This window comes from Malurus melanocephalus, unplaced genomic scaffold (genome assembly GCF_030028575.1).
Source record: "Malurus melanocephalus ecotype Western Australia unplaced genomic scaffold, MMel_1.1 scaffold_145, whole genome shotgun sequence".
Taxonomy (NCBI): Eukaryota; Metazoa; Chordata; class Aves; order Passeriformes; family Maluridae; genus Malurus; species Malurus melanocephalus.
Window position 1 is genome coordinate 1394663 of NW_026623377.1, and position 27597 is coordinate 1422259.

The following is a 27597-nucleotide window of genomic DNA, read 5'->3' on the forward strand; positions in this document are numbered from 1 at the left end:
GAATGAGCAGGTGTTGTGGGTGCCTGGCTTTTGGCCAGCATTCCAAACCGCGACAGAAAGTCATTGTGTCATGGAGAGTAGGCGAAATTACTGTGCTGAAATACAGACTGACTAAGGGGTAAGAGAAGCCTGGATAAGGAAACAACTTTGGAAAGCTTTGAAACAAGTTTAAAGCTGTCCTTTCCTTAGTTTTTTTTACCAGAATTACTCTAAAGCATACCCAGCCAAGTTGGGACAATAATTCATGCTCAATAGATTTATTTAGTGTATTTTTGTTTTCAGTGTTGTCTATATCGGTAAAAAGGAGATACCTGTATTTCTTTACATTAGCTGCAGAAAAGGCAACAAATGATGAAGCTTCCTCACCTTCTGGAAGAGGAATAAGTGCTGTTGGTTTCATTAGAAATTCATAAATCTCCAAATGATGCAATAAGTGGGGGACTGAGGGCAAGTTCAGCTGTTGATGAACAGAGGTGAGTAATGCTACCCCATGCTTTATCCTTCACTCCTTTTCATCAAAGCTAAGCACCCCTATAAACCCCCATTTCAGCAGACTGTACCCTCTTGCTTTCTGGAAAGACTTTCTTTCCTCTTGCTGCCCAGACCCACTGGTTTCAAGGTCCTGGGCTCTCTGGAAGGAATTCATGAAGAAAAAGTAAGCAGAATTACTGGTATAGCAACTGAGCCCAGTGTGAGAGTCCAGAGGATGGAGGACTTGACCTCCATCCAGCTTGGGTGGAACTAGAGGAAATTGGGGTGGAGGAAATGGACTGAGAAAGGGACCCTCTTAATAAAAACGGTGAGGGAAAGGGTTTAGCTCTACAAGGGCATTCAGCTTGCAAAATTGTGGCAGGGTGAGATGCAAGCTGGCACTATGTATCTATATCTGTGCATCTATATTCTTGGGTACCTCTGTGCAGGGCTTCCTTGTTCTGCTGCTGTGCCATTAATTCTGGTCAGCAGTACGATGGACTAAAAAACGATAAAACAATTTCTATGAACATTATTTGCCTTTAGGAGAGCACATGCTAAAGGTTATGCTGAGGTTTTCCATAGACAAGTAGGGCAAGAGCAGTAAAGTCCTGGCTCTCCACAGTTTTCAGCAGCACTCAACTGCTTCCTGCAGGCTAGAACCAGGAATGAGCACTGTTTTCAGTACTTACATAATGCTTTTATTTCTATATTTAGAAGCTGGTTTTAGTTTCACTAACTGCTCCTGCAGCCAATTTTTATAATCTGAATGAATTCCTAACAGGAGTGTGTGGACTCAGTTTGTGGAGCCAAATGGGATGCAGATAAAATTCTCCTCATCCTCAGTTTGGCAGACAAATGAGATTTAGGTTCCACCACCTGCCAAAGGCAGACAGGACAGCCACAGCCCCTTTGTGCCATTCATGCATTTGGGACCCTTCATACACACTTGTCATTACAGCAGCCCATCCATAAGCTTTTCCATTTTGAAGATGATGGCCCCAGGTTGACCATGACACTGATAATTAATGTACCCTAGTATTTACAGGAAACTTCTCCACACATCTTAGATGCTTTTGTCCCTTTCTTAGTAAGCCCACTGCTTTGAGACTGGCTGATCAGTTTACACATATTTAGACTGTTACATACAGAAGTACCAATGATCCTTTATAACACACCAGGGAGAGAAATCAGGAGGTAAAACAAATTTCATTCCTATTTGTGTGTGTTCACCCAGTGATTTGTCACTGCTGCCTCAGAGAGAAAAACAAACACAAAACTGCCAAGTGTCTAATCCAAGTCCCAAAGCACTTGCTGGGGAGACACTAGTGCTATTTTTAAAGTTGGAGTGTATCTTGTCTTGTGTGCCCAAATTAATACAAAAGTGCACTTTGCTGAAGTAAGAAATGCTAGAGGGAGTGCCTCTTTCAGTAATGCCTGCCAGTGCCAGACACTGATTTACCAGTCATGGGAACAGTCTTAAAGCCTTTGTATTTCCAGGGTCAAAACCCACCTTACTCTGCGAAAGGCTTCTCAATATCACCTGGCAGAGAAGGCTCTGAACATGTGCTGCACCAAGAGCTCTGATGATGTTTCTCATGCACAGTGTTTAAGAGAAACTCAAAGATGAAAACAAGTCACAGTCATAAATTTCTAACTGTGCTATGAAGACAAACATCTCAGAATTCACAGTCACTAAGATCAATCTCATTTGCACGGCTTTTGTACTATGTGCTGCACTTGACTTCTACAGAGTGGGATCTGATTTACCCTACCTGATATGAGTATTAGACTTAATGTTTGATTCAGGACTAGACAAAAATATGACTAATGTTATCAGTAAAAAAGGAAGATCACATGTTTGCAATTGCTTTGCAATGAATACCAATGAATATTGAACATATTTCATTAATGTCCTGTACTCTCCGTAAAAGTTAGGTATGGATGGAAGTATGAAACAAACATTGGGACACTGCAAACAATTAACAAAGCAGAACATTGCTAGTTATTACAAAAAGGAAGAAGTGCTTCAGACTATAAATCTATTTGAGCAAAGCAGGTCATTGCTAATTACCACACAAGTAAAGAACTGTTTCAGACTACCGATCTATTTCCCGCAACTAATTTAAGCAAAGGCATTATCAGAGCTTTGTTTTATCAAGCATTGTTTGACATGTCTGGTTTTCTCTATCGTAACTCTCTATAACCTCATTCTTACATCTTATGTGGTTCCTAGGATATAAAATATTTGCCCAGTCTTAAATGAAGACTAAGAAAGAGGGCTTCCTGAAAAAAACTTAAATTGAAGGGTGCAGGAAGTATTGACTCTTTTCTCCTTCCTCCTCTGTGTTCTCCTTTCTTAGAAAGTAAGAGACAGCAGACCTGTCTTGATCCACTCAGATTGTGCTTTAGTTTATTTCTGTTCATTTTAGGGGCCACATGAATCCGATCTTTCTTACTCATAATAATCAAGTATAGAGCAAGGAGAATACAGAAAGAAAGCACCACTGGCTAAGGAGTCTGTTTAGAGCTTCAAGAATGATCTCCCTTAAAAGTTCAGAAGAGAAATGCAGGCATGAGTACCAAATAGTTTATTATAAAATTAGAAAAAAAGACATCTAAATTAAGCTTATTGTAATGCTCTGTATCAATACAAAGGAAATGTTCTTCACCATTCCAAAGATTTTCCTCCCTATTGACCTCACACATAATCGATGAGCTGCAGACCTACATAAATTTCTGAGCAATGGAGCAGATCAGAAAAAAATCTCCTGTTAGTATTGTAGCATGCCACTAACACTGATGTCTTAAAAAAGTTGAAGTGGAGGCTCAGGTGGCCCCACTAATTGCAATCAATGAGATACTGCGCTCCTACTGTTAGAGCATGATCATGGATTTTAATATTCCTTGAATTTGCTCTCCCATATTATGGGCTATTAATAGGGAATCAAAACAATATCCTTCCACCGTGGCTGCAACACACAGATATTAATTAGGGATATGGCTCTCCAACCTAATGGAATATGTTCACTATTTCAGGCCTTTCAGAGTGGAGGAGTAAAGTCAAACTCTTCAAAGTTTACAAAGTATTATGCAACCTTCTTCTAGAAATCCCTTGAAACCATTTATTCCTCCACAGAAAAAGGAGGTGAAAACCTGACTCCTTCATGATATTTTGGCATTTCCATAGCCTGTTTCAGCTATAATGAAGCTAGAATTAAAGTAAAACACTTAAAGCTTATGAATTCCCTGAAACTACCAGCAGCTTTCATATGTGAGTGATTTGCCAGAGATTTGATTCAATTTGTCTTCTGTTTAAAAAGCTTTCACCTCTGCCCATTTCCAGGAATTCTGGATATTTTACTAGCACAGATGCCAGTGTTAGAGAGGTCTACACTGTAATCAGGAGCAGGTGGAGTCCTATCCAAGCCCATCTAGCTCATGCTGATGCCACCTGAAGATGCAGCAGCATGGACTTCAGTGCAGGCTGTGCCTGAGATCTTGCACATTTTCTTGGGTAGCTCATTGCTTTTAATTCCCTATCATAATGTCTTCACTCTTCTTGGCACTGAATCTTGCTTCATGAAACCTTGCTTTGTTGTATCGACATCTCTGCAGTGCTACTTTTGCATCTGCAGGACAGAACTAGCCTGAGCCACCCTGCATCAATAGAGGTTTCAGATTCCACAGGGAAAAGAGGTTTATTCTGAAACACCTGGAATCAACAAGAAAGCAACTCATATTTCTAGACAGATATGCTGATATTAAAGACTCTTCAGATACAGCACTCGCTTTGCACGTAACTGGAGAATTTTCTTATCCCATTCCCAAGAGATGATCAGCATTGTAGTGCTATAGCACCAGACTCACGAGGAAAACACTCTGCAGATGTAAGTCAACTTGGAGAATTCCCTGTCTACCTGGCTGGTAACAAATCTTAAATTTTCTCAAGATCATTGCTCATCACCTGAACAAGTACTGAAGAGTAAATAAAAATAGACATCCATTGAAAAAAAAATCATTTAATGGCTGAAACAAAATGCCATCACTGCTGTGATAACAGAAGGTTTAAAGTGCATTACTGTCACTTCTCTATACACTTGAGGGCTGGCTGCTGGGTCAGATGGTGCGGCAGTCCATGTAATCTCCTGAATGGAAAAAAATTAGGCTCAAAGTGCCAAATAGACGCCCACAACATAATATCAGGTAAAGCAAACACATACCTCCTATCCCCCCTCACTAAACATTAGAGAAATAGAGAGAAATTCCAGTCATTTCTCATTACTGTGAAGGTCAGCCTAGCTGGGAAAATTGTTTCTGCTTTACAATTCCCCAAACTGTAGAAAGCAGTTAGAGTTCTGGACAAAAAACTAATGTTGCATTCAAAGGGAAAAGAGGCTGATATGGCATTGCTGCAGTCATAAGAGAATTTTTTACTCTTTCCACTTCCCTGTGAACCTAATCAACTGTGACATGAGAAAATATACTGGGCTCACCCAGCCAAAATCTGACTGCCACCTGAAAATGTCCTCAATATTCCACTGTTTGGGAGTTTACAATGATCCTTCCAACATCAATTTTGTACATGTACATCAAAATGCCATTAGAAAAGCTTACGAACACCTCCTGCTCACAGGCTTCCACTCAGGCTCCAATCGAAGCCAGGCTGTAAAGACTCCCCAGTGGTTGAATAAAGGCTTCTTTCGATTACTCATATGAAAGCATTTGGTTATGGAAAGGCATCTTGGGGGAGCCTGGAGGATCTAAAGATCTCCCCCCTGACCTCCCTTGTAAGCACACTGGAATGTCATTTGAAGCCACAGATATTGAACGTACTTTAAAACCTGACTTCAACATTTAATTAATATCTGTTGACTTATCAAGTTTCCTAATTCTTCTTGAGGTTCAACACCTTACAAAGCCTGCAAGTATGTGGGAAGGTGGGAAGTGGGAAGGAGTAGGGGTGGGAAGGAGTCCTGGAAAGAGAGAATGAGAACCCGTGGTGTATTTATATTGTCACACTCAGTTACATGGATGGGTATGTGCTGGCCTTCACATAAATGAACTAGTGTGTGCAAACACACATACATGATGCAGTTGTAAATTAATTTAGCTTTGATAAATGCTTGGCATATTTAATGCATTATTTAGTTTTCACTTTTATTATTCTTTGTGATGAAAAGCTGAATGAATCTAATGCAACTGAACAAAGTATTATCATGTTCTTCTTTTGTTCTAATATTTCCAGGAACTATTACAAGTGTTTGACATATAAATTGAGCATTTGAATGACTTTAATAACAATGTGATCAATAAGAAGTGATATTTTTACAGCCTAAGTTCAATTTTTAAAGGGCCAGGGGTTCATGGATCTTTATCAAAACACTAAGGCTAAAACTTTATTTTCAGAACCTGTAATTCCAGTATTTTAAAGTCTGTATTGACCTAATATCATTAAAAGTCAAATTTTGCTCATGAAGTTTCAATCCGGTTGGAGCTAACATTTAGGCTTTTATTTCAGCTGTACTTTCTAGAAGAATTTCAACATTTCCTTAAATTAGAATTAGTGTTGAATGACAGGAAATCACTTATATAAAAGTTTATTCTTTTTGCTTGGAAGATACCAATTATTTTGAAAAAAGTGATCAATCTTAATCATATTTTTACTCCTGTATATATCTTATCTTTCTGAATCAATCATCTTTTCCCCTTAAAGTAGCTTAGGAAATATCTTTTCAGTTTTCATTATTATAAAAGGAAAATCAGCCAGACACAATCCAAACTCCAGTCAGCCATCACAGGAAAAGTAGTGTTCATGTTGTGCTGAAGTAGCAGTTCTCCCATTCAAACAACTGACAGAATATCACATAACCTATACATTCAGCCCCTCTTCTCCCAAGAGAGAACAAAGACAAATGAGCCCTAGTTTACACCTGGAATATTTACATGGCCGCTTGTGGGCTTGCCTAGTACTTAGAGAAATTTTTTATTAAAAATTGCAGCAGACAATTTTCATATAGAGAAGATGTACTTATATATAGGAAGTTACAGGCTCGTAACACTTCTCTGCTGCTGTTCAGAATTGTTTCCTTAGTAAAAATTGCCACACACACTGGGACAGGAAGGAGGATAAGTTCTCTTTCTGGTCTGATGAACAGTGAACTATTTATATTTATATTTCAAGATGGAAAAGTAAAAGCCCTCAAGCATGTATTATTCTGCCAAATCAGGGCACTCACAAGCATGTGGAGACCCTGGTTGAAACCTCATGCCTGAATCAGGGGCAGTGAAAAGCTTGAACCTGAGGCTAAGATACTATTTTATGAGAAGATTTAACCAGATGCCATGAATAGATTTGCTTTACAGTGCATCTAGAGTTCTCAACAAAAAATAATGAAAAAGATGTGTTGAGTTATCCAGTATTAAAAGAATGCTAGGAATTTTGCAAAGAAACAAGTTATAGGAAAATGAGAATTGTTGTTCCCTGATGATTACTAACCTCCGCTCTTGAGGCAAATCTTGTTTGCTCAGTGCTGGACAACCTTAGTGGTATGACTGACTTTATTTCATAGAGAAAACACATATCTGTCGGAAGCAGGAAGTGTACTGATCTTTTCTTTCACCTCCTCAGATCATCATCCCACTGCTTGAAGTGCTGAATCACCCTATAGAAATTTAAAAACATCACCCTAATGTGAAGGTTATATTCTATACCTGAATTAATTGAAAATATTTTGTTTCAAGTGTTTTTTTCTTTTTTATTTTTCATACAGGCTTTTTTAAAAATATGTGGCGTAAAAAATTATTGCACTATTATTCTTTCCATTGGAATTGAAACTTTAAAAAGTGGTGGGTATTTTGCTTGTGCTTAGTAAGCGTGTCCCTACATATATTCCCAAAGAGAGTGTTTTGATAGTACTAAATTTTCACATTTTTAAGCTCTTCATTTTGAATCAAATTTCTCAAATAACATTGGGGTTCATGTGCATGTGATAAAGTAAAATGGAGGAAATCAGACAACAGTTTTATTTTATCCATGCACAGTTTTGTCAGTTTCCCTGCTTGTATTGTTTTCTTTTCCTGGTTTGAAGTCAAGTATTCCTAGAGATGATGGAATACCCTTGAGTCTGATTTTTACTTAATCCTTGTAATAATGCCTTCTCTTGTGAAGAAATTGCAAAATCAAATAGAGCATGTCCATAAGAACATCTGCAAATTTCAGCATCTGTTGCTCAGTTGAGGGGCAGATTCTATCTGAAAAGAAGGCAAATTTTTTGGACAGTCCTGGAAAACAGAGCAGCATCTGGTTGACCATCAGACTTCCAAGTGAGACTGTAACCTGGACTGTGATCTTACATTTTATATTTTGGAGTAAAGGATATTGTTTGCTTACAGAATCAGATTAAGACTTTCAAAACCACACACTGAAGATGAGGCTTGCATGTCCTTATTGATTCATAAAGGTAAATGGAGACGATGTACACTAGTGTTGAGCATTTGTAAGCCCTGTTTAGACTGATGCTTGTCAAGGAGTGTAAATCCAGAGAGCTGGGAGACATGCTACATTACACTGGGTGGTTTGAGGTTTCTTTGTAGGTTCTCCATACACATGAATATACAAGTCATGGTAACAATGAAATAACTGCATGGTACTTAGCGCAAGATGTCAGTAATTACTTTTTTTCTCATAAATAATAGCCACACCAGAGGCATTTCTGATATATATGCTGGCATTTCTAACCATTATCTTCATTTTTATTTTGTGAATAATTGCTCTTTCTTGTATGGGACTGCTTCTTTTTTTGCTGACTCCATTCCCCTTTTGACCTGCAGAGACCTCAGTAAAATATCCCAGGGATATCCTCTCCGTGTTCCACAGCACAGTGTAGTTTAATGATTTGTGAGTGTCTGTTTTAGTGTTTAAATAATTTACATCTTTCCATATTTTCCTCAGAAAACTGGGGAAATATCCCTTCTATAAATAACAGGTAAACCATTCTTGCAACTTACACTTTATACAACACTACATTAGAAAAAAAAAAAAAAATTATAGAATTATCACCTGCTTGACAGAATCACTAATCTTTGGGAGACACAGTTATCTCTGTAGAAGAAAAGAATCAGGCTTCTTTGCTAACAGGCAACTTAAAACTTATTACTATGGTTCAGGCAGCTATGTATGAAAAACAAACAAACAAACAAATAGCAAAAGGCAGATTTTTTACCTGTCCTCCTCTCTTAGGTATTTGGGCTGCTCTCATGATCCAGAAGCACTGGCACACCTCAGGGCAAAGCAAATGTGCAGTTGCCTTCAAAGCCTTTTATTTTTCTTTTAGTTGCTCATTTGGCATCCTGAAAGAAACTTCCTATGGGTCAGACTTGGCTCACAGACCATGAGTTGTATAGCTTTGATCTAAATGTGCTGTACTGCCTCTTCCATCTTCCTCTTGCTGGACCACAGTAGACTGTCTATACACAAAGTTTTGTACTTTTCCTACTATTCTCCTTAGTGTTTCTTTACCAACATAATCCTTCGCATCATTAAACAATGCAAAAATGAATTACTTGGAGGGCTGACAAGGTACTTATTATAAAGCTCCTTCATGCTGATATATTAATGTGCCCATCTGTGAAGTTACACACTTAAGAGATCAGTAACTCAGATAAACACAGGATATTGTATGAACCAGGCTGGCTTGGGCTGAGCTCAGTCTGAATTTTGGCATTTGCAAATTGTCAGTTTCCTGTGATAAAACCTATGGGCAGGCTTTTCTAAGTGATCCAGAGGCTGAAATCTGTATCTTTATTCCTCTGAGGGCTAAGTAATGATTTCTACAGTTCACATCTATGGTAGTGACTCAGCCCTTCTGAAAAATAAATCAATGCTTATTCAAGAGACTAGCATTAGGCTTTTTCATGGTGTTATTTAATTTTACCTTGCCTGCACTCCTTTAGTCCAATAGGAAAAATTACATAATATAGGCAGCCTTACATTCAAAAATCCCTTTTGTCACTTTCCCTCAATGACTCTGTCAGTGACATACTATCGTGTCTCTCATTCATAATCAAGTGAGATGACAATTACTACAAAAAGTAAATGTGTGAGGAAACAACAGGAGATACACATCAACCCAAAGGCCCACAGCACATGTACTAAAGCAAAGGTACTTGTTGGCTCACTATCATAACAACTGGTTATCTCTTTTCACAGATTTCAAAGCATGTTTTAAATTTGCTTAAACTATTGCATGATCAGTCTTGATTAGGAGATGGTTTCTGTCGGACCTCAGCATGCTGAGTAGTGCCAGCTCCAGGAACAGTGTAATGAAAAGAAAATGAGTGGGAATAGGAACACATTCAGTATTCTAGCATTTCCTCATTATTCGCAGCCTTTGATGTAGCCAAATATCATTATATCCACTTCTAAACAAAATTAAGGTTGCAATAACATAACACAAACCTATATGGTAAACATATTTAACCAGTGCAATAGTTTACCACAAACTTAAAGCACTGCTCTGAGATGATATAGACCTTTAATTAAATCAGTCATCTACAACCAAATGGTGGTTATGTTGGGTGAATTTCTGTGCGTCCATAAGCCCTTCATAAATACTTTATTAAGTATTTGTTTAATGACATGGATTTCAGCGTCAAATGCTTCCCTCTATTTTTGAAAAAGTAATGTGAACACTTTGGAAAAAAAGAAAAAGAAAGTAAACCACACACACAGGCCATTTAAATTCTGATTATCCCCAGGAGCTGTTCTTATACATCTGTAGTTAACTACGTTAGCACCTCTTAGCTGTTTTCCATTGCCTGCACATTATTGATGCTGCTGCAGATTAGGACTGAGTTTTAAAGCTGTTTCTATCATTACTGAGTGCTTGTTCTCAACATTTTAAAGTGAAGATGTAAACAAACCTTTAAAAACAGACTGAATATTTCAGTGCCAATATATTTTGCATGTAAAATATAAAAATCTCTGTGTGTTTCATTTGAAATCTGATAAATATTTATTATCAATGYTGTTTGCTTTTAATCTGTTCTGGATATCATTCCTCCAGCTCCTTAGTAGTTAAACAAAAATGGCATTTACATTACAATATTGCTTGCCAACAATCTCATTTTCTGGTTTAGTCAGCAGCCTTCATGCTTGATTAGTCTTTAATTATACAAATACCTACATATTAAAAAAGTTTTCTTTTTTCCATACTTTGAGCATGTAATTATTTTCTCTTGCATGCAATAACCTTTAATTTTAGGATTAAGCAAGTGATTCTCTTTAGTATGGATGGATTTTTTCAAGTGTTAAAGCAAATTTGGTTATTGTATTATGAGTAGGAAAATTAACTTTAGGAAAACCTTTCATTAGTGCATTTGACAGCACAGTGAGCAGCTGACAGAAACTTCAAAATATTCAATATACTTGAAAACAAAATGGATACCAATTCTATGTCCTCTGAAGTCAACAGCAGTACTACTCTGAATTCAGCAAGAGTGATGGGCGCTATGCGATTCCCCCTTTGACTATACCTTGCTTTTGTAGTATCAGTATTGCAGCAGTACCTGGAAGCCCAATGCAAGATCAAGGTCTCACTGCATTATACCAAAAAACTATAAAGGTCTTCAGTATAAAGTGATCAAACAACGGTGTGAGAATCCACAAAAGAACAGAAAGGAGAAGTGACATCCCACACAGTGACATTCCTGGGACTGCAGTCTCGTGCTCCTGATTCCAACAATGTATTTACTAGAGTACTTTGCTTTCTGATGCAAACTATTTTTCAAAACTGAATTCAATAAGCAAAGGCATAATTTGCTTATGAGATTGGAGCTAAATATGCAGATTTTATATGGCAGTAAAAGAATTCCCTCCCCTTCTTTTCCTGAAGTTTTCACTTATGAGAGCATGGACTGCCAAGTTTGGGTCTACAGGACTGACATGTTATCTCTATACCTGCTTTTGCATTTGAAGTATCAGTGATTTCCCCCTAGACATACTCTTTGAATATCTATGGAGAAAGCATGAAGGATTTTTAGCATGGCTTGGTTTTCTCAAGATCTGTTTTCTTTTAATATTTGTTTTACATGAACTGAAAATTCTGTCAGACATATTTTGATTGCATGGAGAACAAGTTTCAGAGACAGAAGATAGCTAAAAAAATCCTAAACAAGGCAGCTGCAATTCTATAAAGCTGGGGAARGAGAAGAGCAGGAAACCTTCATAACAGTGTGATTAGATTGCTCCTGTCTCATTTGAGCCCTGTGAGAAACCTTCTGCCAGCTTTCCTTGTAGTGGAGTTAGGTTATAAAGTGAAAAGTTGCAGAGGAAGGATGCAAATGCACACAGCATCTTATTCCAGAATGGTGATCAGTGATAAAATTTCAGCCTTTCACAATGCCAGTGCGGGGTTTTTGTTTTTTTTTTTTTTTGTTTGTTTGTTTGTTTGTTTTTTTCTTTCTTTCCCAGCAGAAAAAGTCAGTAGGAATAAAGGCACTGTGAGTACCAAAGACTTTTTTTTCTCCCTTCTCCTCCTCCCAACATTTTCCTTTTCTTCCCTAAGATCAGGCCCTGTCCTTGAGGAATTCTACACTGATGGAAACTGCACACTCAGATGAATCATGGGAATGAGACTGGCTTCTCCTTACTTGCCCCTTCCTAGATCTTGATCCCAGTACAGCTCTAGTCCTCATTTGCCCCACCTGCCCCACAGCCAGTGGAGCACCCACATTAGTTGCTCTACTTGTCACTTTGTGAGGTGTCCCCAGGTTCCCAGGAAAAGGCCAGGAGGAGACCAGTCCTCTACCATTTTCTGTCCTGTTCCAGCTGGAGCCACCAGTCCACAAGGATACCCAAACTAGAACAAGAACAGTGAGACACAAAGACAGCACTCCAGCTGGGTTTGGCTCTCTAGGAGGTTGAAGACAGAGTTATAAAGTTACTATGGTGCAAATCATTAAAGCTTTAGCAACTAACAATTTTTATATCACTTATTATCATATTCATTCAGAGACACCTTCTGATACCAATTTATTGGCCGTCTCTAGCAGACAGCACCCTTCTGCAATAATTGAGCCCTATATTTTAGGGTTTTCTTTACAGCATCAGTATTTTTGATAAAGACTAAAGACTCCCAAATTGGAGTGCTTCCCCAATGCTTTTTACAAACATGTATTTCTTAATAGTTACACAAAGACATTGCAGAGGTGATTGCTGCTTTAAAGAAACTCATGTCCTTTAAGAACCAAAGCGCACCATCATCATTCCTTTATATATGCAATATATATAGCATAGCAATATATGATGTGCTGTTTCTATACGTCTTTGTCTTTTGGAAACTCAGTTTTTGTCTTCTGGAAACTCAGCTTTGCCTTCCAGCCTCTTTCACAAACATAACCTAACTTGGTTCTCCAACTGAAACCCCCACAGGCTATTAGGCCAAGTCTAAGCTATATGAAATAAGTCAAGATCCTGACCTATTTATCCAAAATTATCCTAATTTATCATGTGATTTCTGATGCAAATGAAGATGAGAAATGGAATATTGAAATGTCTCAGCAAAAAAAAACCCCTTGCATTTTAAAATTGTTACGTATTCCAGCAGATTTCAAATCATCACCATGAATTAAAATATTTTCAATTTCTTTTGTTAAGCCAATATTTTTAGGCAATTTAGTATAATAATTTTATATACATATTAAGCTGATTTAAAAGATACCCTTAGTTATTTAAATTTACCAGACCTAAAATAGAAAATTAAAATGAACTTTCGGTCAGGGGAGAAGGTAACTTTTAGAACTGCATCATTGTTGGAAAAAAAAACCACTTAGAAAATTCCTGAGTAGTTTTTGGTACTCAGGTACCAAAATAAAAATTGTATGTATTTCAGAGGTAAGACTGTTTTTTCTACTGAGATTCATAGTGCCCATCTATCCTTTCTTACTCTCTTTCCTTTACTTCATATTCTTTCTCAGCTGGCAGCAAACTTCTTAATTTCTTGACTTTGTCCTGGATCAGCAGCAAAAAGTACAGTGGTGCCACAGGACAAGTTGTCCTAAAAATCTTTCAAACCTTGTTGGTGGAACAAATACTAGGAGAATTGTAGAGGGCTTCTCTTCCAGATGAAAATGTTATGCTGGGGCCCCTTAAGACCCACAACCCATCACCTATTAACTGGATTTAGCTGGTGATTTGTATATTTAAGAAACAAAGGTTATAATACATAGTAGAATATATTATAAATGCAAAATTTAAAAATAGATTTTAGGATCATCATATCTACAAAATATCAAGTCTCATTGTTGATATCCTAGTTGCAGGGAAGCACATGTACTGCTAAATGCTCATTTCTTTAAATGATCCTAATTTCCTCATATCCTAACCTACAAGGAATTCTTAGGAAGATGCATTTTCTGTGTCTGAGATGGTAACCTCTGACTTACAGATTTTCCAGTTTCCACATAATTAATTGTTAATTACTTCAAATAAAAGTAGAAGATTGGTGGAGAAAGGCATAAAATGAAACAAGAAGGATTTGGAAAGATCATCCTTCCAGTGCAACCCCTTCGATAAAAGGATATTTTTCGTYTTGCCTAAATTATTTCTAGTTGCAGCTCTAAGGTCAGAATAAGCGAAGAGAATGAATGGAACAAGCATCCTGATGGGCTGCCTGAAGCTGCCTGGTGTTACGGATCAGCGTAAAGCCAGCTCTCTTTCCTCTGCCTGGGCCGATGTAACTCACTGGAGTGGCAAATTACATCAGACCTACAGCTGTAACCCGACATTATGATTAATTTGATCAGTAATTTCTCCTGTTTTTCATTTTAATCGGTGTGACTATTCTGCTGTGGCAGGTCTTTCAGATCTAATTAAGATAAATTTCAGAGTAAAAGACTTGGCAGAATTTTCGAGTCAAATCCGAGCGTCAAGTGTGAAGACCTGCAGCACTAGTCAATCAATTTCCAGTAAAGACGGCAGACTGTAACTCAGCAATCAACCCATTAACACTTAAGCAAATTTCATAATCTCCAGCCCTGTGCTTAGTTACTCTCTCAAAACATTCTGGCTACCAATAAAAATGAGAAAGTATTACTTTTTTTGAACACCTACATCTGCTAAAACCACCAACAGAATCCACAAGTGGACACTTGGATAGATCTCAGCAATACTGCCAGAAAAGGGCTTAATTTTAAAATTTGAAACACAGTCGACAGTGGCTTTCCCCCCCCCCACTAGGAGCTGAGCAACCTCTTTTAGGTGCTTTTTTGTACAACGAGCCTTAATGATATAACATCAGGGCTATACCAATTACAGATTATTTCTCCTCAGATTCAACAAGCCCCAAGCCCACTAGGTTCTCAGTATTCATTCGGTTCACTTGCTTCCAAATAGAAAAATGCTTTTCTTGCAGAACTAGAAACGTGTGCTGACTTGCAGTCTTTTTCTTTAAATACAAAGAAATGTGGGATATGAAAAATAGGGGGAAATAAAGTAATGCTTTAGAATATTCTCTATTTTCTTAAAACAATTTGGAAATATGAGAGAAAAAATAAATTAAGAGAAATGAATGCTAACATAACAGATCCACTTGATTTATAACAGTATCTGAGGGCCTGTGTCAGCTTTTCCTGTCCTTAAGATCCCCGAGTCCTACTCTGCCTAGAGAGGTTTTGGAAATAGAAGACCTTGTGGGATATGTCTTCTTTCCCAAATTTGTTCTGGGAGGATGTTATTTATTTATTTTCCCATTTATAAAATATTTCTGTTGCTTTAGGGAGTTTATTAAATGCTCCCATTTCAGAAGCTAGAGCAAGCTGTTTGCTGGGAAAACAGCTCGACTTTCATCTCCTTCAGAGACTTCTCTAGCAAATGGTTTCCATTATTAGCCTCAGCATCTGCCCCTTGGGTGCTAATAATGCCAGTTCTTCTGCTGGAAGAATTATTTCCTTTGCTTTAAATGTGAGTCAGATACCAGTCCTTATGCTTCTGAAAATAGCAACAGCTGCAGAGGATATCTGGATGGACCAGGCAGGTAGTGCTCCACCTGAAAGAAGGTTTACTCAGGAAATGAGAAGGCTTGCATATAATGTTGGAGAATGTTTAAGCATCTCTGCTCTGCTTAAATGCAGTATTAAGCAGGTTTATAGGGGAGAGTTCCAATGCCTGAAGACCCCAAAATGCAGTGAACTACTGCAGAAGGAAGACTGCTGAGCAGAAGAAKGTCTGGAACTCTGCTCACAGTGTGGATGGATGCAAGCCTTACACACAGGTGAAACACGCTTTTCTGCAGAAATGACACTCGTGAATCTCCAGGGAAACATGAATATTAGCAGTCCTCAAACAAGCTAGCCATAGCAGGAAACCAGCTGGCATGTCTCTGCACTGCGCACCAGGGCCAGGACAGAGCACAATGCAGAGAGTCCTGAATGTCCAGACAGGACAAACTGCCTTGTAGCCATATCAGAGCACCACAGCTGGTGGAAGACCCAGAAAGGATGAGTATGACCATGGAAGTGCCAGAAGAGCTAAGAGAGGAAAAGAGGCCCTGGAGGCACTGAAACTCAAACTCAACAATTTCTCAAGCAAAGTTCAAGTTTGTGAGCAGCAATGTCTATGTGGTCCACAAATCTACTGCAGGGCAAAAAAAAAAAAAAAAAAAAACAGTATAAAACTAAACGGAGAATGCCTGAATCACAACAGCATTTTTGGTGGGTAATAACCATGTGCAGGTGTGTGTGATACTTAAGTACCATGACTTCCTAGCTGATGGAAATTTTTGCACAAGTACTTGTTTGTTCTGCCCATTATATCACCTTTATGAGACCACAAAAATCTTTACAATACTATAGGAACATAGAAATCCACAGCTGTCAGTAGAACAAGGTGTTTCAAATCTTTCTGTTTGAAATCAACAGCTGATGAAATAAGCAAAATGTTCTCAATAGAACACCAAGCTTAATTTAGCCGACAGCAGGGGACTTTCCACGACATCAGTTTGGGGTGAGGCCTACATCTCGCCAGTATCTCCTGGAGATGTACTTAAGATCAGCACTTCAACTGGCTTACTCTCACCAAGTGATGGGCATGAACCTTCTTGAATAAATGTCTTCTGTACTTGTCTGTATCACCTGTTGCCTTGTTATGCAGATTCTCTCACTCCCTATTGATACCAAAAATTAGGAGATTTTAGACAATGGAATCAAAGCACTGAGTTTACATTTTTAAAATAGTTATTTGTCAAATTGATTACAAAGTAACTTGGGAACAGATTCAATCAGACATACATTGCACAGTGTCTTATGTAGAAGGCAGCTAGATAATTTTAGCAAAACAAGAAAACTCTACCAAACTCAGTGGGATTACTGGTGTCGTAATCTTGATCAAATTTTCTTGATCCCAGGATTCAGTAAGAATGACAAAAATGCAACAGTTCTTGGATGTGAACACAATTATAAAGACAGACCATGAGCACAGCCTGTGAAAAAGTGGCCTTTATCACACTATTTTATCACACCAACAGAGACTAGGTTGTAACTTCTGTATCTTAAAGATATGTAAATATGTCAAAGTCTCAGTAAACACTGATATTTCTTCTAAGATGACTTTTCCTTAATAAGAAGCTAACCAGAGAACGAAGCTGGGGGGAAAAGGTAAGGGGAAGTTTGTTTTTTTTGTGACTATTGGAACCTCAGACATCTGTGTACATCTTCTCCCTCATTTGCCACTGAGTATTTCAGCCTTTTTGCTTGTCTTTCTTCCTTTGTTATAAAAGTGTAGAGTTTCTAAATACATTATTTAAGATTAGTATGAAAATTTAATCTGACAGAGATTCTGGTTTTGGTATCCTAGAGTTTGCTGTTACTTGGAACATTTTTGTGTTGGTGTCATCTTCTCACTTCCCTTCTTCCCTATTTTTATTGTTTTGCTTTTTTCCCTCACTCATCATCTTCCATCAGCTGCAGTTATTGTAGCTAGACTTCTATGGCGAAAGGGGCTCTTTAGGAAAGAGTTCTGAAAACAGTCAGAATAATTTTACAGTAAGAAAATCTCTGGGGGATTTCCTGTTTGTCTGTTCCTATTCACACACAAACAGAACAGTAGAAATCATTGCAAATTCTTCTCTTCCTCTTATGTAGCTTTCCCTTTGCAGGTTTGGCTGGGTGTACATTCATAATATCCATATCTCTAAAACATACAGTGAGTGTCAGCATCAGAAGTTAACCTTTTTTTTGGAGCCAGCTAAATAAATGTTGCTGATACAAAGTGCCTTATTCTGGTAGTGAAGCAGAATAATTAGCTACTTAGTACTATGCTCATTGGATTTTCCATAGTGTATAATAAAGTTCTTATGACTCCAAAATTTTAGTGGAATGGAAACTCTGTAAAACGTGGTAGCTATCCTCTGAAGCTGCAACATGCTGACCATTTAAGAACCCACATGTTTTGCCATGTAAAAACACCACACATTCACAGGGTAAGCATATTTGGAGAAGTGTTTTTTTCCCAGAAGTAAAGGTTTTGAAGTCCTCAACTTACAATGTGAGATAGGTTGTCTTTCATCTCTGGATTCGTCTTGGTCAATTGACACAATGAAAATAAACATCGGACTATGATTATGAGGAATTTCACCATTTTAGAATGGAAGGATGAAAGTCTTCCACCCACTGCCTGACCCACCCTTTCCTGAAAGAGAGCTCAGCTTTAAAATATTTTTCTCTGCTTGCTGTCTATTGCAAATCAGCAATGACCCTGGTTCTGAAGTGTTTTGCTTTTACCAGTATAAATCTGGAGCATCACCACTGATGTCAGGAAAGAATTCAGGTCCTGGAACCTAAAGTGAGGTTTTATGTCTTTCTACACAATTATTAAAAGACCACATGAAAAATAGTTTGGTAACTACAGTCCAGCCCACTGAATCATGTAAAGAATAGTGATATAATTAGAGCAGAGTATAACAGAATAATCTGACAAGAATAATTCTGAGACTTTTAGCTCGTATACGCTGCACCGGCATCATTAATTTCTGATCAGCTAACAAAGTGCCTCACCCAGGTATACCTAAGCAAGTCACTTTCATTTAATTTGCCTTCTGAAGGACATGACAGCATCTGTTCATTTTGAGATGTAATTGCTGTTATCCTTCAGTTTTTCGCAACAAACACAATCATCCTCCTGAATAACTGACTTTCCATGACAATTTTTTGAAGTTGCATTTTTTTAAACTAATATCTTTCAGAGAGATCCTGAATAATGTAAGAGCATAAAGCCCGCATGAAAAAATCAAGCATTCTGAAATGAAATTTTAGCTGTCAAACTTTAACTTAGTTGTTCTTTATTCCCTTAATATTCTTCAAACAAAATCCATTTCATTCTAGTTCATAAAGATCATTACCCTAGAGGCCCTAATACCTCTGAATTTTGTTTTAGGTTGATTTTTAAGTTGGAGTATTGAACATTAAAAAAAAAAATCCACATTCTAAGCAGCTATTATGAGGAACTGCTCCCAAATGTGTGGCCCTTAATTTTTTTTTTTAAGCTGCCTGTGTGAAAGAAAATAATTCCATATCCAGTCAAGATAGATGTACGAGGGCAAAGCAGTGTTTCTCTGCAGGATTTAGTATGGAAAGACAAATTTCATGGAGGAGATCTTACCACTGCTCTGATTTAGAAAAGTACTCAAAAACCCATATACAAAGTGCAACATCAGTTCCTCTGGAAATATTTCTGAGTGTCACTTGTTGTATATTAAAGTGTCTCAGCATTCTTGGCAATGTGACAGAGCATGCTTCAAGTTTTAATTACTTCTAGGAAGCTTAAACAGTATTATACTGTGGGGATGGCTGGAAGGCCAAAGTAATGACCCTACACAAAGCACTTAAGGTGTGGCCTTAAGTAGTGTGCTTCTCTGCCTTCTCTTCTGATTGTCAGTATGCTGCATATTTGTATCTGTGAGGTTTTCATGGCTATTTAAATGGTGAGGATCAGAGAGGAAAGAACATTAAAAATACTTTCCCCACAATTTATTAGCAAGTCTTTAATGCTGAGCCAGAACTGATACCTAATGACTTCTAATTCCTTCACTGCTGTTCTGAAAGCGTCCCAGTGACGCAGCCGGCTTGGCAGCACTGGCTGAGCTCAGCACAGGGACAATATCAGACGTCTCACACTGCTGTCTTTCATTAAGTGTAATCCCAATCCCTAAAACTTTTAAGGGGTAGTGTTTGAACTAAAAACACCTGAGTGCTTGGTCCCTTCTTTCACTTCTGCTGAGTCTGCCACATCGAGGCTGCCCTCCGAAGGGCAGCTGTGAGCATAGAGATGCTAAAGAGAGAGCTATGCCAAGGTATCTATGTAGAAGGGCTGTCATTGGCACCTATCAAGAAAGGTTTTATTTACTTTTGTTGTATATCTGCAAGTAAGACGTGACCCAGGGAAGCTAACGGTGGAAAGTGCCTGTAGATCACAGACAAGACTGAAATACTGAGCCTCAGTTGAGATTTACATTGAAACCAAAGGCTATATGAGAGTTAAACCCTCAGATTCAGTGTTAGTACAACCCTCTTGAAGTATGTAATCCCACTCCCTCCCTACTCCAATTCTAATTTATGTGTGCATTTGCTTAGTTTGTAAAACTAAATGACTTTTGAAACACAACATTTAGCAGGCAGTTTTAGCAGCATATAATGTATACAGTTGGTGTGCATACATTACAGCTGTACCATGACAATAAAATGTCACAAAAGCTCCCCTGAAAATATTTGTATCTCTGTATGTCAATAATCTGCATACAAAAGAGCCCCAAAGCCCCCACTAACATGATAGATTGAGCATTAAGTGATGCATAAGTAGTCCTTAAGACAATACAGAGAAGAAGCTTTAGAAATATTATTCTCTACTGTAGGAAAAAGTTCAGCAAGCAAGGACACATCTCTTGTAGACTTTTAAGTCTATTATGTAAACCATTAAAAAAATCAGATTTGATGCAATTTAGTAGAAGCTCAGATTAATGCAGGTTTAACTGGCCACATGCAAGAAAACCTTCTTGTAAACCAATTCCCTTAATTGTCTAAAAAGAGGATTGTTTAATTATTAAGCTAATGCAGTTTTATTTCTGCAGGAAATGGATCCAAATCCATCAGCGTGGATAAAACATTTTAAGTCATGTGAAAATTTAGAAAGTAAAGTTAATAGAGACTTTTCTGGTTTCTAAGTGCAGTTCCACTGCCCAATGAAGGAGACTCCCCTCACTTCACAGATTACCTTGTGTAATCTGTGTTCAGAATCATGCTACTTCTGGGTACAGTCAAAGCTGTTCTTGCACAATGTAATGTAGCATGACACATGCACTGCAAGAACACCCAGCTCTAAGAGCAAAGAACCACTGGATCAGAGCTCTCCTGTTTCTGCCTGGGACTTCTGAGATGCACAGAGCTGAGCATCAGTATGGGATGCGGTAGCTGTTGGTCTACTAAAAATATCCACGTCATCGGAGTGAGCAACTATAAATGGCATGAACTGGCATCCTTAGCTTTGGAATCTATACTGAGAATTTTAGCAGAAGTATTAGATCCTTAGCAGCAGAAAAATTAGGCCTGTGATTTCAGGAGGTGGGGTAACCCATCCATCCATTGCATGTGTCCACCAGCAGAAGCTGACAGTTAGGGTCATGTGCCAATGAACAGCCAATATTACTGTCCTCTGAAGTTATCATAAAGGGTGACCGCTGGGCAAGTGTCACTTATGAATATCACATGATGCAACTGCAGAGAAAACTAGAGAGTTTTTCAATATGGACTTCAAAAGCAAAAGACATGAACCCCTCAAGAAGCAGCCTAGCTGCCATGTTATCACTAGGCATGCTTTGCTGGTTTATCAGGCCTTTTAGCTGTTCTATGCTGAATGCCCATAAGGATTAAGTAATACAAGGTGGAATTTCTCAGCCTGTATGGTAAGAAGGCAAAACCTTCAACTGGTTTTCCCTTGCACTGAGCAAGAATGCACTTGCTGTTGTTAGACTGTTAGAGATTTGCATGTAGGATCTTACCTGCAATGGATTTGGTGAAGTAAGAGGAGATGGAAGGCCATGCCCTGGTGACTGGCTGGGTTTCTGAGGGGAGCTGGAGGACTGTGGGGCTGGAGGTGGCTGGCTCTGGCTCTGGGATTGTGTTTGGTTCTGCTGTGGTGTTGCTGATGGCTGTGGCTGTGCTTGCTGGGTCTGCTGGGGTGGCTGTGGAGCTGGTACCTGCTGAGCCTGCTGCTGTTGCTGCTGCTGCTGCTGCTGCTGCTGCTGCTGCTGCTGCTGCTGCTGCTGATGCTGATGCTGGAGCTGCTGAAGATGCTGAAGCTGTTGAAGCTGGGAGTTCAGGGATGAGGTAGCTGTGAATTGAAGAGAAGGAAGGGAGTTTCAATAATACCTATTGTGTTAAAGATATTCTGGATAGAATTCTGCTTCTGTTACTTTGAGGGCCACACTGCTTACCAACAGCTGACCCTAGACTTCAGGATGTGGCAGGAAATTGCTTCCATCAATAGCCTGTGGCCTGTATAAATCTGTGATAAGAACCAGACTTCACGGGGGGCAATGAAAGAAAACCTTTGAAAGGGCTAGAGGTCTGCCCAGAGGATGGAGCCAGGGCTAACCAGGATTCATTGCTCAGACCTTACCAGTGAAGCCAACGGGAATATTACCTGCCTAGAGAAGAGATGAACAGGTTGCAACAGTACCTGTAAGTATAGCAAGAACTCATAACATAAACTGATGCTGTTGTATAAAGATGGAGAAAGCCATAGCTGTAAAATAAAGGATACTCTGAAAAGAGCTTCATCATGTCATTATGCAGCAGGTATGAGGAAATAAAATATTCAGCTGTGAAATTCTTGTGCAATGCCTAGGTAGCAAAAAATACCCAATAATAATAAGAACTGCTCCTCATAATTCACACCTAAAAGCTATAAATTCCGTGTTGTAATTTCATTGCTCACTTACTCCTGATATAAAGATCTGTTGTGTTTTGGTAGCATAAGCTTCAAACACGATATTTGGAAGTACATGGCTCACACCAACCTGCTGGCAGAGGACCAAACTTTCATTTCCCAGAGACACTTCCAAATTAACTAGGGGATTCATTAAATTCAGGAAGACAGGAAGTGTGTGAGAGGGATCTTGCCAAGAAAGAACAGCTTTAAGTAGAAGCTAGAGTATCACCAAAGCCTGATACTTTGTGCAGTTAAGCCCGAAATCAGTCACCTGGGTCTCCAGCCTTACCCATGTTAATCAACATCTTAGAGGTTGAATTTGTTAGCTATAAGATCGAAGAGGAACAGCTTGCAAGGTATTTACAGTATTTCCCAATCTGTATACTGCTTTGCCAGCACCACCTGTATTCTAATTTCTATCCATGGAAGCAAAAGTAAACTGGGAATGAATTAAATGGTACTCAGATTTCATGGCCAGAAACTCTGTTCATCAAGTTATTTGTGGACTGGCAGACAAAGCCAAGTCATCTCCACTTTCTTTTCATGCCAACATCCCTATTTCAGCTTTCTAGATGTCTATGGCCTGGGGCTGAACCTGAGGTCTTGGTCCAGCTTATGAAATCAATGAGCCATAAACTGAAATAAGCAAAAGAAAAAAGAAAAGAAAATGGAGAAAGGTGAGACAGAATGGGTAAGCCAGAAAAGGCTGTATAAAGGAAAAATATAAGGCTTGATAGGAAGGGCTGTTGACTCTCCATTCTCATTCTCATAGCTGCTTTAAATTTTCTTTCAACAGATGCAGGAATCAAACTAGAAATATGCCTTAACAAGAACTGTAGCCATGTGTATGTGACCTCAGCAGAGAATCTGAATAATACAGAGAAGAAGGACCTGTAAGACCAACACATTTCCATTAGGAAAGTTACTCATGGAAGTTTGGTGTTTCGACATAAATAAAAGAGACCATCAGATTAAAAACACGCATGTATCTCATGCAAAAGACATCACCCTGGAGAAATAAGGGTACACTGCCATCAATTTACAAATGAGAATTTGTACCTAAATGCCCTGAATCTAAAAGGGAAGTGAGTGGAAATATGATCTAAGGCATATGAGAACAAAGAAGGGGTGTATACAGGAAAGCAACTGCATAGAGGAATTAATGATTCATAGCATGAATCATCTTAGTTGGTAAGGAGAACCACTCACCAATTCTACCTGTAAGCATGTACATATAGGCAGAAAGACCCTTCCCATTCCCACGAGGAAAAAAGAAATCTAGACCAGCTCTTTCTATTGTGCAGGCCATTTCTTCACTTGTGATAGCTTAGCAGACTGTAAGATGAACAGCAGATGAACCACTGATAACCAGAACAAAGACTTCAAGCTGACCCTTACTGTGTCCACAGACTTCAATATAGAAATTAATCAAACAACATCCCATAGAAACAACTTCTAATCCACATGGATCATGGAGAGAAGTGAGGGACCATTTTACGTTGTATGCACACAATTGGAGAGGATGAGTCAAATTTTTCTCATCCAGGACCAGAAAAGATTTGCTTTCAGTACTGCTTAATACTTGAATGATGGTGAATGCAGGAAGATTGATACCTTTACCATTCACTTTTGTACTGGAAATGAAAACTTTCTCGCTGGGATGGAAGATACTCTTTGAAGGAAAATCTTATTAATGGAGAATAGTTACTTTATAGAAAAGTTTCCAAGTCTATTGCCAGCACCTCTACAAAATTATTCAGATAACTTCTTGTGTTTCCATGTAATTCCTTTTAAAAGCCTCTCTGAAGCCCAGCTTTATGCTGAGCTATAAAATGCACTGAAGTGGCTTAGTGAGGTACAATTGTTTAACATGCTGTTGCTAAACTAATAGATAAGGAATTGGAAGAAGTGCTGTTAGATCAGAAAAGGTGTTCTCAAAGCCACAAAGTAGATGTACTGTGAATGTGGATTTAGGGCTCTGGATCATGCCTGCAGTCTGGTGTTCATGCTGCCAGATTGCACTGCCTCTCACAATGTGTGTCCTATCCACAGCAGGGGTTGTGTCATATTATTGTTTGCAATCAAATCCAATCCAACTCCCAGAGCTTGCTTGCATAGCTCATGCATTATAAATTATATACCTGTCTAGCATTTGTCATTTTCAGCAGAGCTTGGAGCCTGATGGAATTTCTGGAGGTACAACAACGCTATGTCTGCATGTATAAAAGATAACATGCACTGCCTACCTCACAGGAATCTTTTTTATGACTTAGTGGCTAACAGCTGGGTAAAACTTTGACATATTTTAGTGAGAAGGGCTACTTTCACAATTGCATTCAGGAATTAAAAAGGCTTGCAAATATTTGCAGAAAGTTCTTTCTATGGTTAAAAATGTCAGCATGAAGTAAATCACTCTAAAAAGAGGGACACAACTAAACATGCATGCAAGCTATGAAAAGCTGTGAGGAAGTCCACAGTTTTTTGTGAGGAAGTCCACAGGAGCTGTGTGATATTTCAACTTTCCCTAAAAAAATACGTGTTGAATATATACCAAGAAGACAGTAAATATAACTAAGATCTACGAAGAAAAAATGGCACAAGGGGTTTTAAAACCTATGGTTCAATGAACTTCTTGCTTGCTGCAGTGGCAAGACCTTCCATGAGCTCATCCCATGGTTTATGATCTCACTTTAAGCAGATTATACTCAGTAATAGTACCAAAACGTTTACATTACAATAGGGAGTTAAGTAGTGCAAATCAATGGTCAGGAGGCAGTGAAAGCAAACTTCCTGATCTCCTAGGTCATCTACTGCAATACTTGTCACTCAGCTACTTTGTGGATTAGACAAAGTTATTACCTAAGGTACACACTCTTCCTTGGTTTTCTTTGGAGGATACCTTAGGCATAGTGTTGCTATGAATTTACGATATTCACACAAAATGTATCATTTCATATTCTATTCCTTTGCTGGTTAGCTGAACAGGAAACTGAAATGAAATGAAAATGCCCTTCTGTCAAGTAGAACATTACAAAGGGGAAAATTCACCTCTGATGCAACCATGGCAAAAGAAGCAGTCTGATCTGTGATGGGGGGATGACTTAAGCTTTGTGTTAGAGGGCAAACTGAAAAGTCTCTGTCTTCATTTCCCAATCCTGATTATATTAACTGAAAACAGCAGCAATTGTCTGCTGCCTCTGGCTAACATATTGTGACATAAGTATGGGAATATCCCTGGTTACATTTTAAGTTAAAACATATATTTTCATGATTCTGCAAAACATAAGGAACATAAATAGTAGGTCTACAAATGTTTAATAATGAAAACAATTTAAAATTAGAACTCATTTTTCACCTCTCCTTCACAATATAAACTCAGATTCTTAAGACCGCTACAATACTTGGCAGAAGATCAAATTAATATTCAGATATTCAAATTGTATCTAGAATCTGTTCTTTTGGATAAGCTTCACATAATGTCTGATTTATTTTATTAATGTTTTGTGCATGTTTGTTTCTGTGTAAAGAGGAGGGAGGGGTAGGAGGAATAAGAAACAATTTTAGCTTACAAACAATTGTGCTACGCTAACTTCTATCCTCCTATTTACATAATTGCATAGCTGTTCTTCAATGCCTCAATACAGTGTACAATGGACTAAAAAGAAGAAAATAATACATTAAACCTTTGCCTCTTTGACTGAGCACAGAACTTTATTCCTACAATTTCAATGGCTTAATGCCTTTTTCCACTTCCCCAGTAATGGAGAATAGATTTGCATTGCCTTAAACTGGAAAGTGTAACTAACTTAAGCATCTGGGCTTGCCTTTGAACTGACATGGCTAGCTTTTTTTCCCACCCTGTTGTTTTTCTTCTAATGAGGTTTATGCTTTGCTTTTCTTTGAAACAGATTTCTGAAGATTGAATACACTCACTGAACAACTTAATGCAAGCCCGCATTTTCATTCTCTCCCTCCTGGGTAAAGGGATGTAGTTTAGCCAAATATGCATGTTTTTCCAGACATTCAAATTTTCTTTTTGAGAATAAAATGTGAGTTCTTTTAAATATGTTAGCATCTTCTTTGTGAAAAAAAAAAAATCCCTGAAGGGCTGGACTTGTGGCTGAAGAGATTAGTAATGGGATACAGAGCATATTATTTCTAAATCACTGGTTCAAATTCAGCCTAGGTCAATATAGGGAACAAAAGTCATTGCACTTTAATGGTGCCTTTGCATGTTTTCTACCTTATAGAAAATGTATTGCATGTATAGAAAAGTTGTCTTCACACACAGATATACACAGAGAGCCTGCCTGCATTGGGGAGAAGTTTGCCATGCAGTCAAGGTAATAAACCGATGGTCTCACAGCATCTAATGAAGATCAAAAAGATTACAGCCTTGAATGGCATGAATTGACATCTTCTTTTGCACTTTCAGTAGAGACGCTAGTGATAGAACAAGTATGGGGATCAAGTCATCTTTTTGTTCCCAAAGGTGATCCCTCAAGGTTACAGCTGCAGGACGCAGATGGGATTATGGGGAGAAATTTGCACTTTCAACAGTCCTCGTACCAATCCTGCAGATTAACAGAGGGCTTCACTTTCTAGTGTTGTCATATCAGGCATCTCTCATGAGCACTAAATTGACTTTAGAATGTTAGCAATAAAAAGGAAGTACGAAGAAGAAAACCATCATCATTTATATGGTGCTTATGGTGTCTCTACGTTTTGATGAATACTGGAACTTCCCTGAAAAATGATCCATTGTATTAAATAAATCTGACATCTTTTTCCTTACTAACTCTTAAAATGCACAATAATCCACTAAATTCATAAGGAAAAAAGAAAAAGAAGAAAAATTTGTACTAAAGTAGAGAAAGAGAGCTTGACTAAGTATCAGGAAAAATAAAATTGGAATAATTCCTGTATTAAGATAATCTAGGGGCTATTTTCCTCTGGTTTATAACAACACTCTGTGAGTAAAGTTCCCTGAGTGTATTGTAAAAATTGCATTAACTTATTTAAAATGTCCAAAGGCAAGAACAAGCTGGGGAAATTACACTTTAATAAGCCACTTTCTTTCTCAGTTTAAATGGGACCTTAGGTCTCATTTGTGCAAATGGTTGAAACATTAACTGGAGTTGGGGTAT

The 27597-nt window shown here is 38.3% G+C and overlaps 1 protein-coding gene across 1 annotated transcript in view; it reads right to left on the reverse strand.

Moving 5' to 3' along the window:
* Positions 1–27597, reverse strand: part of POU6F2 (POU class 6 homeobox 2) — a 317022-nt gene that overhangs the window by 84867 nt on the left and 204558 nt on the right. The window contains exon 5 of the mRNA XM_057371373.1: positions 21519–21850. Within this exon, the coding sequence (XP_057227356.1) occupies positions 21519–21850 (332 nt within the window). The remainder of the gene's footprint in view (positions 1–21518; positions 21851–27597) is intronic.